Here is an 18,081-nt window from a genome sequence, read left to right as displayed (position 1 = left end):
CACCTGCTTACCTGTTCTTGACCCCAATTTCCCTACAATGCTACAGCCCGCGCCGGCCTTCCTCATCTCTCCCAGGCTCTGCAACTCGCCTTCATGAACGTCAACGTGGATAATGAGAAAACGCTGCAGACTCTCGAGCACAGAAGTAACATCACTGGGCTGTATTTTAGGAAACGACTCTGGGGCAGGTAAAGGAAGGAGGTTTGTGGCACACGCTAGACAATATAGGTCACAAAGGCAGATGTGACACAAGTGTTACTAAATCCGTACAGGCTAGTTTCCTGACACTGTGTGTTTACACCTCCTCCCTCTACGCTGGCTTGTGAAAGCTATGTGGCCGGGTACCGGGCTAGCCTACGGGGACATGCAGGTCCTTCTCAGGACTGGCCATGGTCACGTGGCCAATGCTGGCACAAGAAGCAGAGTCCTTCATTTTTATTTCTGATCAGAACAGAATCAGCCTTCTCGACACGGGACTTCAAAATCACTCTTGAAACCCATTAGAATATAAAAATTCCCTCTTTTAAACTAGCCTTAAATTATAAACTCAAAAGCCCAAGTAAACATGGTTAAAAAACAACAACAACGAAAAACCACTCCTGAGATATTTTTTGAAATCTATTGTTTGTCAAAAGAACTAAGCATCCATCTTTGAGTGATTTCTGGAAATCTTGAAGATGCTCAGTGGGCCAGACACCCCGAAAACATGGTGGCCTCAGAACGGAGCAGGCCCAGCACACAGTCCCGGGCAAGCAGGAAGCCAAGTTCCACGGAGCAGCCCGGGAACACGTGCAGCCCTCTGATCTTAGGTGGCTCGTCTGTCAAATGAGAACAGTCAGCTGTAAAGATGAACATAATGTATGGAAAGCACAAGGTTTGTAATAAGTGTCCAAAAAACCTGCAAATGATCATGATACCTCCCTGCCCCCTCACGACTTTAGAAAAAAGCTGGAGGCAGGTGACCACCTCTTTGGAGAGTCAAACATTTGTTTCAGCAAAGCTCGGTGTTGAGTGAAGAGGTTTATACTCTTTGTTATTTCCTTTTAAATAAAAAGTACTTTCCTACATACATTTATTTCGTTATGTGTTACTCAATGAAAACTAATTCTACTTCCTTCATAAAATCAGTAGTTGGCAGTAATCAATCAATCGATGTTTATGCATGTGCAAGCTAAGCATGGTGGTGGTTTCTGGTTTTGTGATTTAAAAACAGTAGAGGACTGTGACAGCACCTGTGGCTCAGTGGGGTGGGCATCCGACTCCTGGGTCCAGCGTGGGTCATCATCCCAGAGTCACGGACTTGCTCTCTGCACTGAGCCCCATCCATGCTCAGTGACGCATCTGTTGGACAGTCTCTCTCTCCCTCTCCCACTGCCTCTCCCCATCCAATAAATAATACAATATTTTTTTTTATTTTTTTAAGATTTTATTTATTTATTTGAGAGAGACAGAGAGGGCCAGGGGAAGGGCAGAGAGAGAGGGAGAAGCAGACTCCTAACCCGACATGGGCCTCAATCCCAGGACCCCGAGATCATGACCTGAGCCAAAGGCAGACGCTTAACTGAGTCACTGAGGCGCCCCAATGAATACAATCTTTTTAAAAAAAAACAAAACAAAGACTCTGAAGAACATCGGGATGAATTTTCAACCTTGGCACTACCGACATTTGGGCCCAGCTAATTCTTTGCTGGGAGCTGTCCTGTGCGTCATAGGATTTTAGCAGCATCCCTATCCTCGACCCACAAGTGCCCACAGTCCGTGCACACACCCGCCTACCTCTCAGTTGTTAGTAACCCAACTGGAGGGAGCAAAATCACCCTGATCCGCATTCTAACCCAACTGAATTATTTCAGAGACAAGGAAGCCAGGGCTAAAACATGCGAAGCGATCTGCTCCAGGGAACAACAGAGAGCGTCACGAGTTCCAGGTCCAAAAAGCTTTCGAACTCCGTGGGGACAAGCAAGCTTAGTCACGAACAACTTAAGTCCCTCCCACCTCTTCTTTGCTTTCCTGAACGTCTTTCATGTTCTTTTGGAACTTAACCATCAATAACTGAATACCTGTCTAATCATGTAACATCAATACGTTACAATAAAATAATGAAAAATGAAGGGGGAAAAGTATCTATAAAGTCAAAAATGCCAATACAGTCATTTTTTAGCATCCTGCCCCCAAATCTTTTTTCCTATATATATGCTTTTTCCCCCTCTTGATAAATTTTTAATCTTCTCTTTATCCCTGAGGTCAAGATAGGGTATGGCCTGAGATATGTACACATGTCCACCCATAAACACACACACAGGCACACTTGCACACATACCACACAGTGTGTATGCACATTTACATGTGTGTGTATAATCTGTTTTCCTTACACTTCAGCACTCTCTCAGTCTGAGATCTTATTTTATCTTTTATGGAGAGGCCAGTGGGGGGAAAAAGGGAGAGAAAGAGAATCTTAAGCAGGCACTGCCCAGTGCGGAGCCCCACACAGGGCTCTATCTCACAACCTTGAGATCATGACCTGAGCCAAAATCAAGAGTTGGACGCTCAACCAACTGAGCCACCCAGGTACCCCTCCAACCTGAGATCGCAAATCTTTCTTAAGTTTTTTGAGAATCTGTCAGCTATTACTTTTTTTTTAATTTTTTTTTAAAGGTTTTATTTATTTATTTGACAGAGATCACAAGTAGGCAGAGAGGCAGGCAGAGAGAGAGAGAGGAGGAAGCACACTCCCTGCTGAGCAGAGAGCCCGATGCGGGACTTGATCCCAGGACTCTGAGATCATGACCTGAGCCGAAGGCAGCGGCTTAACCCACTGAGCCACCCAGGCGCCCAGTCAGCTATTTCTTTTTAAAAACTCTCCCCTTTTCTACTTTTCCCCAAACGATGGGTGCTATATTGGTCCCTCTCAGTCTATTTTCTGAGGCTCCTGATTTTTATTTTGCACTGTCCATTCACTCCTTTAACTCATGTCCCGGCAACACGGGGCATCACTAACCCTCTCCTCCTATGTGGGTAGCTTGCCATTTAGTAAATTTTAGTCTTTATTTCAACAATTACATATCCTTCTATTTCCATACCTTTTACTGGCTCTTTCCTGGTTCCAGTAACTAAATACCTCCCTTGCCTTTTGAAGGGTGTTAATCGTACACTCTTATTTGGAGTCCTCCCCTGATTGCCCTACTAACTTAGTTTCCTCAACTATGAGCTCTCTACCTTATTGCCCGGGGACCCGCCAAACGTTAGGCTATTCTTAATAGCATTTTTGAGACTGGGAAGTGTCTCATTTTGAGGAAGTCTGATTTAACAGATTTTTTTTCTTTTTACACTATTGCCTTCTGTGTCCTTTCCAAGGAGCCTTGCCTGCCCCGTGTTGTAAAGATGTTCTTCAAGAAGCTTTACAGCTCTAGTTTTTATGTTTGAATCTACGATCCATTTCACAGCTCTGCTTGCGTAGGGTGGGAGAGAGGGCTGTACTTCCTTTGTTCTGATGGAAAGATCCAGTTGTTCCAAGACCATGTGCTAGAAACACCTTCTTCTCCCGTGGCTCTGCCTCGGCAACTGTGCTGACAGTCAGACAACTCTCAGTGAGGGTCTATTTCCAGACTCTGTCTTTTGTTCCACTCATCTCTTTGCTGACCCCCTGCTGGCAACACAGTTGAGACCACCACGGTCTCACAGGACCTGAAGTCAGATGGCCTAACTTCTCCAACTTGTCTCTGTCCCAAGATGACTTGGGACAGTCCAGGTCCTGTGTATTTCTCATAAGTTCTGGAATCGGCTTATCAATTTCTCCTGCTGGAATTTTCATTAGGACTGGGGTGCACCTTGAGATCAATCTGGGGGAGAACAGACATTGTGACTCCGTTGAGTCCTCCAACCCACATACGTCATATACCTCGTATTTAGGTAATTCCTGCCAGTGGTGTTCTGTAGTTTTCAACATAGAGTTCCTGCATATCTTTTGTTAAACCTGTTCCTAAATATACTTGCCATTCTTGACTATTGTACCATCTTTGTAGCTGACATTTCCTACTGGCCTCTTGACAATCTTGGCTTGCACAGCCCTCCCCAGGGGAGGCAAACGCCGTTCCTGGAGCTGCTGCTCACAACAGCAGACCAGGGTGGGGGTGGGCACAAGAGGTACTTCCAGACCCTTCTGTGCCCCTCCCTCCTTTTAACCACCTGTAGCATTCCCTGTCCTTCTACTCCAGTTGCTGCTGTCATCAAAGGGAACACCACGAGGGTGATCCTGTGGCCTGACAGCATCTGTGGGCACAGATCCCAGGCCCTGTCCTCCTCCCGGCCACCAGCCATGAGCAACGGGAGTGTCTCTGCCACACTCGGCAGCGCTGTGCTCTCCCACAAGCCAGCCCTGCTCTCTGCAGTCTGTCACCTGGTTCCACGGTCTCTGGGAGCTCTCACCACTGCTAGCCCTCCAAGGCTGTCACTGGCTTGTTTCTGAGAGACACGACATAGTCACTTCATGACTTAAAAAAAATTACTATCACCTGTAAGGTTCTGAGCAGGGGGCAGACCCGCCACATGTGTGCAGCCTGAAATCTTTAAGTCAGAAAAAAGTTTATGAGTTTAGCAGAAATTACTTCAAAAAGTTGATGGTGCTTGTATGTTAATCATCATCCCCAACAAGAAAGGCAAGCACTGGATGAGAGCAACGGAAGGGCCATTCTGACGTGATTAACACACACACCAAACAACGGAGGCAGCAATGAGGCCGGTGTCCTTGTCCACCACGTAGACAAAGCTGGTTCATGCAGGGCTGTGGTGGGAAATTCAGCCGCACTTCAGAGAACAGGAAGCAGCACGGGGGACCGTGGGAGGGTGGGGGGCGGGGGCGGGGCGGCAGACGCAGCGCCATTCCAGAATTAGACAACTGACAAAACACACTTCTAAAAACGAAACATCCCAACTCAACTTTACAATTTGCATGACAGGAAAAAGAAAGTTTGGTTGATTATTCATTAATGGGGATCTCTATTAGGGCCTCAGTCACTGCTAACACCAGGATGTGCACAAAGAAACCCCTAGGAAAGAATGCATACTCACCCAGCCCAGAGACATTTATTGCTTTCACGGATTTCTTCATTTTGTAAAGAACCATCCGGTCCACATCCAAAGCCTAGAATATAGAGAAGTGGTATTAACACGTGTTTGAGGTTAGATCACGACTATGAGGGAATGGCCTTGTGACGGCCACTCTGGAGGCCCCGGTGAGCGGCTTCTGGGGGACACATCCTCAGTGTGGTGTGCCGATGGGGTCATCCCCAAAGCCATACCCTCCCGGGTGCCTGACCCACACCAAGCACGGAGCCACCTCTGCCCACGATGCGCACTGGCCGCTGGCCCCCTACAGCGAGGAGTTTCACCTGGGACCGACTCCACCTCCACCCTGTCTCAGTCCTCCCTGGCACCAAGCATGGCTCTGATCTGTGCCCACCTGCCAGGTGTTCCTTCCCAAGAGAGGCGAAGGGCAGGGAGCAGGGGGAGGAGCAACGAGAGGGTGGTAAGGCAGATCTGCCGCTAGCGTGTTCCCACCCCAGCCAGACCACCCCACCCACAGGCAGCAGGGTCTGGGGGAAGGCAAACCCACTCCGGACTTGCAAAGACCCCGACAGGAATTTTTTGGGTTAGAAGGCAGGTTCTTAATCCTCTCCGAGCCCAGGCTTCCTTCCAGAACCAGGGCGTAACAAAACCTACTTTGCAAGGCTGAATGATTAATTGGACACACTGAAGTACTTAATATTCCTCTATTATACTCCGTTTAATATCACACTTTAAGAGATCAACCCCCACACAGTAGTAGCACATGGCACCTGGAGAGCCTCGCTCACAGGAAGCACAAGCAGTACCTGCTCAATGACCACGCAGATCAGGAATTCTAATTATAGCTCTGCTCTCACAAAAGTCACGGGGGGTAAAATGTCCTCTGAACCCAATTAAACACTGCAGAAGAACAATGCGTCACTCTCGGGTGTGACACGAGGAAGGGAGCATGTGTGAACTGGGAGAGTGACAGCTATCACAGGGTCACTATACAGAAACCAAGAACTGCACCAGCCCAACACCTGCTATGCAGTGACACTCAGTTAAGAACATCATTATTACTCGCCACGAGTTTTAATCATAAAGTTTCAATCACTGTCATCAGCAGAGCACACCACCTCAGCAGAGCCCCTCATGTCCAGCCTTCCTGAATCGCCTTCACATACTTATATTTTTAAGAGTGAGCATGCAAGCCAGAGGGGGGCAAAGGCGAGGGAGAGAGAAAATCCCAAGTGGGCTCCGTGCCCAGAGTGAGCTTAACTCAGGCGCCCCAGATGAATCCCTTCTTGAATCCACTTTCAATATCAGCATGCTGAGTCCCATTCTAAAGCAGCAATGACTATTTTTTTAAGATTTTTATTTCTTTATTATTTTAGAGAGTGAGTGAGAGAGAGCGAGCGAGCGAGCACGGGGAGGGCAGAGGAGAGGGAGAGACAAATCTCAAGCAGACTCCCCCAACACTGAGCCGAAACCAAGAGTCCGCTGCTCACCCGGCCGAGGTGCTGAGGAGCCCCAGGAGAAGTTATGTTCTAAAAAGCATTATTGGGGGAGGCGCCTGGGTGGCTCAGTGGGTTAAGCCTCTGCCTTCAGCTCAGGTCATGATCCCAGGATCCTGGGATCGAGCCCCACATCGGGCTCTCTGCTCAGCGGGGAGCCTGCTTCCTCCTCTCTCTCTCTGCCTGCCTCTCTGCCTACTTGTGATCTCTGTCAAATAAATAAATAAAATCTTTTTAAAAAAATAAATAAAAATAAAGATAAAAAGCATTATTGGGGCCCCTGGCTGGCTCCACTGTAGTGCAGACAGCTCTGAATCGCAGGGTGGGGAGCTCACACCCCATGTTGGGCACAGAGTCTACTTGAAATTTAAAAAAAAGATTATTTGCTGACATACTATAGGAAGGTAGGTAAGGATTGACATAAGAAAGTCCAAATTTCCTGTAGGGAATAAGCTTTTATTTTCCTAGGCCATCTTTACTCTGTTCTTGGCCTTCCCTTGAGATGGGAAAAGGGATCTGGAGAGAGAAGAGAAGCCATGAAACTCACCGCGGAGCTCCTTCTCCGGAAGCGTCACCCACCTTCCCGCCCCAGGCCGCCGCCCAGCCATCAGGACCCTGCCCTGCGAGCGCCCACTGGCTGGGTTCTGCCAGTGGCGGCGGGACCAGGAGTTGTTCAGGCCGCATCAGAAACACTGGTTCCTGAAGCTCTATCCACTGTGTGTCCGAGAGCACAACCCTCACAAAGACACAAGTTCAATGAGTCATCAAAGCTCTAGAAGGTCCCAATCCCCAGGTGAAGGGCCATTACTGAAAGACAGATTTGATCGAATCAACATCTACTCCCCCGCTTGCAGAGTTTGGTCGGGAATTGCTAGAACAATCTCTGCCCTGCATTCAGGTAATGACACCTGCTCCTCCTCCTAAAGCCTCCCACAGGCAGCAGCAGACACCCCCACCAGCCCGGCTAGCCTCCACAGAAACGTACGTCAGCCAACATTCCGACCAAGCCCTTTCTGTGGCCCAGGAGGTATGAAGGGAGAAAACGGCGCTCGCGGAGGAGAGAGATGCACCGCACAAGTTCAAGGGGCCGTGCCCACCCAGGACGCTGCTGCTGTTTCTGCACATCCTCAGAACAAGGCCGCGATTCCACAACGGCTTTGAAACGGCTTCGCGATCTGGCCTCACTGCTTCTCCAGCCCCATCTCCTGACCCCCTTCGTTCCCCAACTGTACCCTAAGCTTCCGTCACAATGAGCTCCTGCAACTCCCCCCAACCTTCCTCCTCTTTACTTCTGAGCACTGTGCACTCTCCTCCCTCCTCAGCATACTCTCCCTGCCTCCTCTTGACCCAGCGCCAATTCTGCAAGTTGATTTAGGGACATGTGCTCTTCCCGAAAGCCTTCTCGCACAGGTTGCTCACCCACTTCTCCTGTAGCATCCTGTGCTTAACTCAGTAGTTCAGCTCATAAAATTTACTGAGCACCTACTATGTGCTAGGTACTAAGCCAGGTGTTAAGAGCTACAAGGGTGAGCAAAACAGGGCAACGCCCATGCCTGCTAGGAATTCACAATCTAGCAAGATAATCCTCTAAATAAACACAAAGCCAGCAGTCCTGGACTGCCTTGTACCGGGCTGCTTTTCCATTTGTCCCACTCGCCACAAGACCTGTGCTGCCCACTGGGGTAACTACAAGGCACATGTGCCTAGCGACATATGGCCAGTGCCACACATTAAAATGATAATATTTTGGCCATATTAGGTTAAATGTTAATAAAATTAGCTTTTTGTATCTTTTTACTTTTTTTCAGTGGTCTCCTATAAGGGCCGGAACTTGCTCATGGCTGTGTCCTCAGTGCCCAGCAGAAAGCTGACATACCACAGGACCAAAAACAGCTCAGTAGTGCCCTGAGACCAGAAAGCCAGGCAGGGACTCAAGAGGCTGACAAGGGTGTCTGGCTGATCCTGGAGACAATGGGCAGCTCCCGAAGGTTTCCCAGCACAGAAGGGAGAGAGCTGTACCTTGAAGGTCATTCAGGCCCCAGCAGGAACAATGGACCTGAGCAGGCAGGAAGTGGATTCAGGGAAAGGATATCCAAGGGTGAAGGACCTGGCTGGGCCCCATGACTGGGAAGCCACATGGGATCGGTACAGGGCACCAGACACTCTGGAAAAGTCAGTGAGTAACAGGGAGACCTATTCTGCCTTCTCAAGGGATTTTGCTCTCCAGCCTCTGGCACTCTGAAAGATGACAGAGTAATCTTGTGCCCACAGGGGTTTGACTCAATTGTGCTGAGAAAAATGGGCACCAGAATCATTGTCTACCTCGGTGTGGAAGGCCGACCCACAGACGAAATACGCTTCGGAACACCACTGAACTTGGCAAATTTCCTCCCACGTTATACTGTGGGGCACACCCCTCCCTGATCTCTTCCTGCATACAAGTCTTGTAAAAATAGGCCACCATATGGAATCTTCTAGCTCTGCTATTAAAGGGGCTGTGCTGTTTCCTGAACTCAGGAAGAGTGGATAAGCGGTAACTACTGCAGCTTTTCTAGGGGTCTGTTCAGAGCCTGGAAATAAAGGTGAGGTAGGCACAGAGGTAATTTTAAATTAAAAGTGCAAGAGGGAAAGGCGATTACCTCCCCACCCGGAAACACACCCTTCATTATGGTGCATATTTACAGATAAATGAGATTAAACTTGGTCAGGAGAAGTTAGAATGATTAAGACTATAGTGCCAAAAAAAGTCTTCTGTCAATTACATACAAAAACATCCCTGAAATCCTAAAACAAAAAAACAACAAAACTTGAGAGCCTCGGGACGCCTGGGTGGCTCAGTTGGTTAAGCAGCTGCCTTCGGCTCAGGTCATGATCCCAGCGTCCTGGGATCGAGTCCCACATCGGGCTCCTTGCTCGGCAGGGAGCCTGCTTCTCCCTCTGCCTCTAGCCTGCCACTCTGTCTGCCTGTGCTTGCGCTCTATCTCTCTCTCTCTCTCTAACAAATAAAAAAAAAAAAACTTGAGAGCCTCAAGAAACCAAGGGTGTCTGTCTGTCATCAAGCTGAGATTCCTAGCAGACCGGGCACTCGCCCACCCCCTCCTCTCCCCAGATCTACCCAAGCTTAAAAGGAGGAAAAAGAGCCAGAGCCCCAGCCAGAATGTGTGTATAAAAACCATAAACATGGGCCAAAACTGAATGGCCAACACAGACCTATGTATGCGGGAACAGAGCAACAGCTCAAGTCCAGCCAAACCACATTAATTCTGAGGCTCTACGCCACAGCCAACCTGCAGTTTATAAAACGAGCTTCCCAGAGTAAATTTATCACATAAACAAGACTGCAGAGATGTGTCTCAGAAGTTATAGAGGAAAATAAACAACTGTTTCCAACCACTCCAAAAGCATCTCTTTTGATCCCTGAGCCACTGCACACAGGGCCCCGGGTCTGATTTATCTGGGCGAGCAGCGCCCCGCTGGCCCGGGGGCTCATCCACGACCACAGCTCCTGGGAGGGCTGCAGCTGGCCAAAGGAATGTGCCCCTGAGACCCACGGGGCATGAGATCCCCGACTCGCTCCTTCCCTCCTCAGGCCTGTGCTGTCCAGTAGGGTAGCCCCTAACCCCATAGGAACATGGAGAATACAATTAATTAAAATGTAGTAAAATTAAAAAATCCAGCTCCTCACGTCTCCCCGCCTTTCTCAAGAGCTGCAGCCCCACATAACACCGTTTCTAAACGTGCCAGCCCCTCTATGCGCTTCCTCTGCACCTGCAGACCCGTGTGTGCCATCCTCGCAGGTGGTCCTGTAAGTCACTGGTGTCATCTGGGGGGTCCTCTCCTCTCCCCCACCCTGCCCTGGGCTCGGCCCAGAGGTGACCATGGGACACACCTGTCTCCCTTGAGAGGCTGAAGTTACTCTGTGTTCCCAGAGTCCATGGCACGGAGGCCCCCCACCTCCTCATGCTGGACGGCGGGACGGCAGGGGCCAGACCCACAGTATCTGAGGAGCTGAGCAGGGAGCGGGTGGGCCCCTGCGGCGGGCTGCGTTTTGTAGGGCCGCGAGCTGAGGAACTGCACAGATGGATGTTTCCAACCCATACGACCATGAGTTGAAGGGGAGTAGTAGCTTTGAACCTCACTGCAGGAATCTTCCCAGAACGAACTCCCTGATTCTGATGAGCAGACCAGCGTTACCGAAAACCTGTACTGCATCCAGTGTTATATTTTGAACTTGGTTAAAGTTATGGAAATTTATTTTCTCTCTTATTAATACAAGTATCTATATAATATGTTCCATTTTGTCTCCAGGCCTGCAAAGCCTAAAATACTCACTGTCGGGCCCTTTACAAAGTCTGTTGACCCTGGCCCCAAGGATTCACACAGAGGTTTCTCCAACCCTGGCAGCCAGCCCAGTATGCTCTTGGCATAGCACTGGTTTGGCCGCCAGTAGTTCGAGCCAGCAAGGGTGGGGTGGGGTTGGCTTCCTCCTTGGAACCCAAAGATGCTGCCTGAAGGAAAAGAAAATGGCAGACCACAGGTTCCCCCCCGACCCCCCCCCAACGGTGGGCCGCCTGGGAGTCCTGTTCCACTCTCCTGTCCCAGCTCCTCTCCCTCGCTCCTTGTATGAAAGGCTAACCTAAGAGGCAATGACATTTTTGAAAGACACAGACCAAATGACAAAACAAAGCAACACTCAGATCTGTTGGCTTTGCCCAAGGATGGCTTTGCCAAGGAAGAGCCAGACAGACATTTAGATGGCAGCTCTGCCTCATCGCACGTTTCACTTCACTTTTAAAGTAACACAAAACATTAATGACAGCGTCAAACATTTCCAGAAGCCTTCTGGGATGCACAGAAATGCACTGTGGCCTACAGGCTCAGTTTAAGGCCAGACCAATAATGGATCGACTTCCTTCTGGGAATAAAGCAGAGGCCTGGAGAACAGCAGGTGTCACAGAGAATCATGATCAAATAAATATGCAAACTAAATCAGCCGTGTGAGACACATATGCGTCAGGACACACTGGAAGGGCACACTTGGTGTTCTTCAATAAGACTGAGGGTACTCCTAGTACATACACATCTGCACCAGAAGACAAGGGGGTTCGTGGCACTCTTGCAAACAGCTGAAAACTGGACCAACCCAAATGGATGAAATGTTACATGGACACAGACAAACATTACCCACTCAGAACATAAAGGAATTTCACAAAAATGGTAAGCAAAAGCAGCAATTTGCAGAAGTCTACATGCAGTATACTACCACAGAAGTTTAAAGGGATAGGAAAAGCTGGATTATACGGTTTATGTTTAGGGATGAATAATGTTGCTGATAAAACTACAAACAGAAGCGAGGAGATGTCTATCACATGGTGGGGCATGGCTGGGCATGGCTGGGCACGGTTGGGCACGGCGGAGCGAGCAACCACCCTGAGGGTGTTGACAGGCAGGCGAGCCGGGAGTGCTCTCTGAATGCTGACCGTGACCAGAACGGCTGGATGAGGGTCTGTTCGTAATTGCTCTTTAACTATAGTATATTTCCTTACGTGTGTGTGTGTGTGTGTGATTTGCTAACTTGAATAAAAATAAATTTAAAGTCTTCTTTATGGAAAAGAAATTAAGATCAACCAGAGTTTGGAGGTAGAGCCAGAAAGGCTGCCAAAATGAAACTGCCTCACAGGGGTAATTCATGAGCTCAGCATTTTGGTCACACACCATGAGTGAAAGGAACTTAGAGATCCCCTAGTCCTGTTTCCAAGACATCCGAGAGCAGAGGACACAAATCAGTAAGCTGGAGACAGAGGTGAAGACAGTCATCAAGTCTGCCAATTCCTAAAGCAGCCAGCTCTTGAGGACAGGCAAACAAGATACATTTCTTTCATTTTTCTCCAACACGTTGTTTTTACTCCTCAGAATGTCTCAAATTCTGTGCGTTTCTGCCAGAACCAGGTTGGTAGCTCAGTGGGCATCTATTCAGAGGGCAGCCAGCCCCCTGACCCCAACCGTCAACTAGACCTTGACTATGTCCTCAATCACATACGTGAAACAGTGCATCCAAACCTGGGGCTGAGGTTGGGGGGGAGGGGGGGATCATCAGGGAAGGGGGCAGCGTCACACACCCAGCCTGTGGGCATGTGGCTGACCCTGACCCATGTGGGTATACAGGGCACAGAGAATGCAAAACAATAAGGCAGCTTCCAAAGGCCAAAATGTAATAGACCTTTCTCAAAATACCATCTTGGGAAAGCAGGAAGGTATAAGGTGATTTACTGAACCAACTGAACACACACACACACACACACTTGAAACTAAGAAATAAACTGTTATAAACTAGAGGACAAGCAAGTGTTGTATCATACACACAAACTGTGTATATAAAGATATAGAAAACAAATAATTTTTGTAATAATTTTTGTTGTCTCAGAAAGTAGGGAGGGCGTTTTGGATTTTTCTACTTTTAAATTATCATCAACATGAGTACATTATACTTGAAATTTTTTAAATTAAGGAAAACAAAGTTCTTCAATATCCTGTATCATTACCTTTTATAGTTATTTTCAGATCAAGTAGGATATTTAGGATTTGAGCATAAAAATGTGCCAAAGAATCTGATTAAACAATAAAGAAAAATACTCAAAATGGCATCTTTCCATATATAAAAATGTACACAGAAAAAAAATCCTGGAAGACACACGAATTTGGCACAGGGGTTCCATAAGGAGACAGAAAAGACCAAGAAGGAAGACTTCATTTTTTGGTACTGTTGGAAATATTTACTACAAAGATCTATTTGTGTGTGCTCTATGGCGGGCAATAGCTAATGGAAGATCACCAGCTCTCTGGAGTAAAAGGCCTGTAACCCGGCCTGACTGGCTGTAACCCGGCCTGACTGGCTGAGAGCAGCAGAAGCTGCACCCAGGAAGCAAAGACCCCGTAAAAACACAAAAATCTCTGACGCCCTGGGGCAGATAAAAGAAATACCAATCAAAAGAACAAAGGCACTGGGGGGTGGGTAAGGCTGAGGTTTGAACTACAAAACAGGGCACCTGGTTGGCTCAGTTGGTAAAGGATGTGACTCTTGATCTGGGGGTCGTGAGTTTGAGCCCCACAGTGGGTGTGGAGATTATAAATAAATAAACTTAAAAAAAAAAAAAAAAAGAAATACAGAACAAAACTGGTGTCACCAAGCTGCACCCTGACTTGGCAGCTGAAGGCACCGTTGCCTGCTCTGGTCTTCCGGAAAGTAAGCTTGCCAGAGCAGCAAAGGGCTTTACCAGAGCTGTTCCTATCCTTCTGCCTCCTGCCCAACTGCAGAAACACAGCCCTGTGGCCTCCCTCCTTTCCACACAAGTTATTTCCACAAAGACGTTCTCAGCAGGACTTCCCCAAATGCCCAACCAAGGGGAGTAACCACACAAACGACAGGGCATTCGCACGGTTAGATTCTGGGCCGTTGTTAACCATGATCGAAGTGGACTGTGTCACACTACATGGAAACATTCGGTGGAAAAAGAACACAAACTATGTGAAAATGCCATGTTAAGCAAGGAGAGCCTCGAGGCTCGTCCAGCTTGAAGAACCAAGCCTCCAAGGGGACTCCCATGAGCCCTACCACTGGAGACGTCAGGCAGGAACTCAGGCTTTTCTAGTTCACTCTCTCAAAGAAACGGAACCAGGGGATAATGAATTCTAGCTTTATAAAAATGCTTCACATCCTGATTTCTACTTCGGGAGAAAGAGCTTCTGAGAGATCTGGGGGAGTTGAAGAGAGAAAGGAGAATTTTGCCAAGACGGCTACAATACCCCAGCAGCAAAGAGGGGCACCCCTGCTCTCTGTGGCCCTGGTGCCCCGTTCCCAGAGGAGGGCCTGGCCTGTAGTCCCCCAACACCTCCCACACTGCACTACTCAGCTCTGCTCCCGGGACTGACTGCAGAGCCCAGAGGCAAGCAGGAAATGGGCCCTCTCAGGGGAACAATCCCAAAGGAAACAGGGGACATCACACTGGAAGGTGCTCGCACAGCCCTGAAAGAAGCAGGAAGGGAAGGGGTGAGGCCATGCACAGGGCCAGGCGCTGGAGGCCTGGTGACACAAAAGCAGCTGGAGAGGCTGGGAAGGTGACCTTCAGTCGGGAGTGAGGTCAGCCTTCCACATCTGTCCCAGTTCCAGAAGACAATGTAATCGCGAGCCAGGCTGATTTCCCCAGGAAACCGGGATCCAACCATAGGAACACTTCAGTAACACAAACAGAAGAGAGGAGACGTGAGAGCTGTTTTCTCCGAGCCCCACGTGCAGGCAGGGAATACTAAGCAGGACCTTGCTTCCAGGGGCTCTGGAGGTCCGCCCAGAAACCATCGTTCCTGCTCCCTCTGTGGGTTCTGTCCCCGGCCTCGTGCCTTTTAGCCTACTGGCTCTACCATGCCAACCACGCCCTCGACAGGGGACTTTCTGCTGTCAACTCACTGCCACGTTTGGCCTTTATGCATTCTTCCAGAAAGTACCTCTTATAACGGGAGCTACACTTTGGGTGATACCCACACTGGAAAGGGGAAAAACCATCACTGCATTCAGGCCTGCTCGTTCCCTCTCACCACGCACACCCCCAACTCCACCATGTCACCGCCAGGGAGACACCAAAAGGAAATGAATCCCACAGAACGTGACCTCAGTTCTGGTCCCTCTGGGCTGGACCTTTTAGAATAGTGCAGTGGCTACAAGTCACTGGTTTTTTTAACCAAACAGATGGGCTTCTAAATCAGACTCCACATAAGGGCAGCATGAGCTCAGAAAAATAGCCTCCCCTCCCTGACCTCAGTTTTGTCATCTTGAACTTGGGAGTGCCACTGCTGGCTTCTTAGGGTAAATCATCAACGTGCACAGTGTCTGGGACACTGGGGGCACTCCATCATCGACAGCTTCCACAGGGGCCCTCTGGGTCTCCAAGGGGCCACATGCCGAGTAAGCGGGGCTGCTCTCCGGGCACACCATCACCCCAGTACTGTTGCAATTGGTAAGAAAAATATTTCCAGGCCTGATAATGATATGGTAACACGGGAAAAAAAACGGAGAAAAAAATACCTTTGTAGCTCATGCCAGCCTTTCACTTGCATTAATGAGGTTTCCCAGCCCCTATCAACATTTAAATTCTTCAAAACATTTCCTGATGTGTTTCCAGTTCCCCAAAGGGGTGACATGGGCAGAGGCAGAGCCACACAGCAAGTGACAGAGCAGGGCGCTTTGGGCCATCTTGGGGGGGGGGGGGAGTCACTGGGGTCCCCTCTGGACTTTCACACACAGGGTCTAATGGGACAGAATGGAACCAGGGGAACCAGATGGGCAGCAGTGGTCAGCCTGCCCCCGGCTCCCCCATTCTGCAGATTCCTTGGGAACCCCACTTACAAAGCAAGGCCTCCAGGCAGGCCTGCCCTCTCGCACCTGTGTGACACGTGCGTCGGTCCAGCACAGTCCACGCTGTGTCCCCCCTCCCCCCACACTGAAATGAGGGGGTGGTCCTGGATGGTCTCCAGGCCCCAGGGGTATTGGCAGAAACAAAGTGACTCAGGTAAAGTCATTGGCAGTTGAGAGAAAAGCCTTCCAGTTCCAAAGACAGCAGCAGCTGCGTGGTCTCGAGAGGGACGTCGAGGCCCGAGAAGCCTGGAGCATTCCACATCCCACAGCCACACAGAGCCTCCACTACCTCACCCAGCATCTGCGGCATCTGCGAAACCACCACCCGTCTCCCCAGCTCAAGATAAAAGAAACTGACTCAAAGAGCTGGACGTGCCCAGAGCTCTGGACGTGCCCAGAGCTGTTTATTTGGCTTTGAACGAAAGAAAGGCCAGCAAAGCGCCAGCAGACCGAGGAGCAAGCATCCATCCCCGCGTGGCCCCGCCCCCGTCCACCCTCCCGCCACAGCTTCTAAGCGCTCAGGGACCAGAGCCAGGAGGAGCGCAGGGCCCCTCTGGACTTCCACGGCTATCTCGCCTGATGTTGGGGGGTAAGTCATCCCCTCGTCCCCGTCCCTCAGGCTTCCTTTAAGCCCCTTTCCTAGTCCAGGGCTAAAAGCACTCGGGGCTGCTCCTCCCGTGCCTGGGATGCCATCTGCTCCTGGTCCGCGAGAATGGGGTTTCCTAGCCCGAAGGACTGCCCAGCTCCCACGAGCCCCCTGTGCTGCATCTGATGTTCACCAGGAGGCGCAGGCGAACCCACCGAGACCACCTGACGTGAACAACTGTGTGGTTTCAGGACCTTCCCACAAGCCAGGGCGCCAGGGGAGTGGACAGCAGGCAGGTGGTGGTGGTGGTGGTGGTGGTGGGCCGTCCGCCGCCATTCGCCTGTGTCCAGGTTGCACACTCACTCTTGGGCTTTAAGGGGAAGACGAATGACCACTGTCTTTAATCTCGTCATGTCTTGATCCTCCACTTCTCAGTTCCTGTTTCTCATCCAGACACCTGGCCCCTCTGCCCTCCCATGGAATGGGAAGTAGGGAGGAGGAGGGAAACCCAGAATGAGGAAGGGAGAAGGAAGGAAGGAACCCCCAGGCTCGTGCAGGCCCCAAATGGCGCGCCATACACACAAAGCCAGCCCCCAAATTTCTTCCAGAAAGGAGGGAAAGTGTGCAGGAGGCTGACACACTCACGAGACCTCTTGTGCCCCTTCCCCTACTCAGACACACAGACATCACAGCGCCTTCCCTGGATCCACAGCTCCCTGCCCCCAAGTCTGTCGTCTCCAGGAGCTAACCTTTAGTTTCTGTAATACAAGAAGTGCAGTGAGGGGAAAGAGAGAAGCTGCGCAGGAGCCGCCAGGCATTCTTCCTGCCCCCAGACAGCAGACTCTGCACCCCGTTTCATCCTTCTCACCCAGGCCTACCATGAGAGCCAGCGGTGCAGCAAAGAGAAGAGACCATGGGCTCAAGAGACACAGGCCTGGGCCTTAGTTCCCACAACTCCTCACACAGGTTCCTTGACCTCCTGGCCCCAGTGTCCATATCCCTAAAATGGGGAAATTAACACCCATTTGATATGGACCTTGTGACGCTCACACGCTAGGTATGAGCACAGCCCCGGCCACGGGCAAGCATCTGGGCTAACGCGAGGACACTGCCTTCCCCCACCCCAAGAGACAGCCCAGCACAGCAGGCAGGTTGCCTAGTTAGTAACTGGCTCTAGGGCAGGACAGGTGCACCAGGGACCCGGGTCTTGCTCTAGCTCTCCTCCAGCTGTCCCCCTCACCACATATGGTAAAGGCCAAAGGCCAAAAGGGCCATACTACAGGGAACCCACGGCTCCCCCTCCTAGACCGCACTAGGAACACCCAGCACCCCTCCACCCCCTATACCAGCAGACTGAGTCTGGTGGGCTTCTTCCCTGAACTTTCTTTCCCCAGATGCATTTAACCCCAGGCCCAAAGGGTAGGGAGAAGGTGGACAGAGCTTGGACAGGAGGTGTGAGCAGGTAAAGTCTGCCCAGAGACCCTGCTTTTTAAGTGGGATTCCCTATACCAAGGAGTCTACAGGGTGGG

The 18,081-nt window shown here is 50.1% G+C and overlaps 1 protein-coding gene across 4 annotated transcripts in view; it reads right to left on the bottom strand.

Annotated features, from left to right (window-relative positions):
* The window catches only part of ASAP2 (ArfGAP with SH3 domain, ankyrin repeat and PH domain 2), a 166,870-nt gene that overhangs the window by 102,976 nt on the left and 45,813 nt on the right, over positions 1–18,081 (bottom strand). For all 4 annotated transcript variants that reach the window (XM_082743654.1, XM_082743651.1, XM_082743652.1 and 1 more), the window contains exon 2: positions 5,068–5,140. In XM_082743654.1, the coding sequence (XP_082599780.1) occupies positions 5,068–5,140 (73 nt within the window). The remainder of the gene's footprint in view (positions 1–5,067; positions 5,141–18,081) is intronic.

Source organism: Mustela nivalis (genome assembly GCF_964662115.1).
Source record: "Mustela nivalis genome assembly, chromosome: 8".
Taxonomy (NCBI): domain Eukaryota; kingdom Metazoa; phylum Chordata; class Mammalia; order Carnivora; family Mustelidae; genus Mustela; species Mustela nivalis.
The sequence above is the reverse complement of the archived record's forward strand: the minus strand, read 5'-3'. Positions and strand labels throughout refer to the sequence as shown.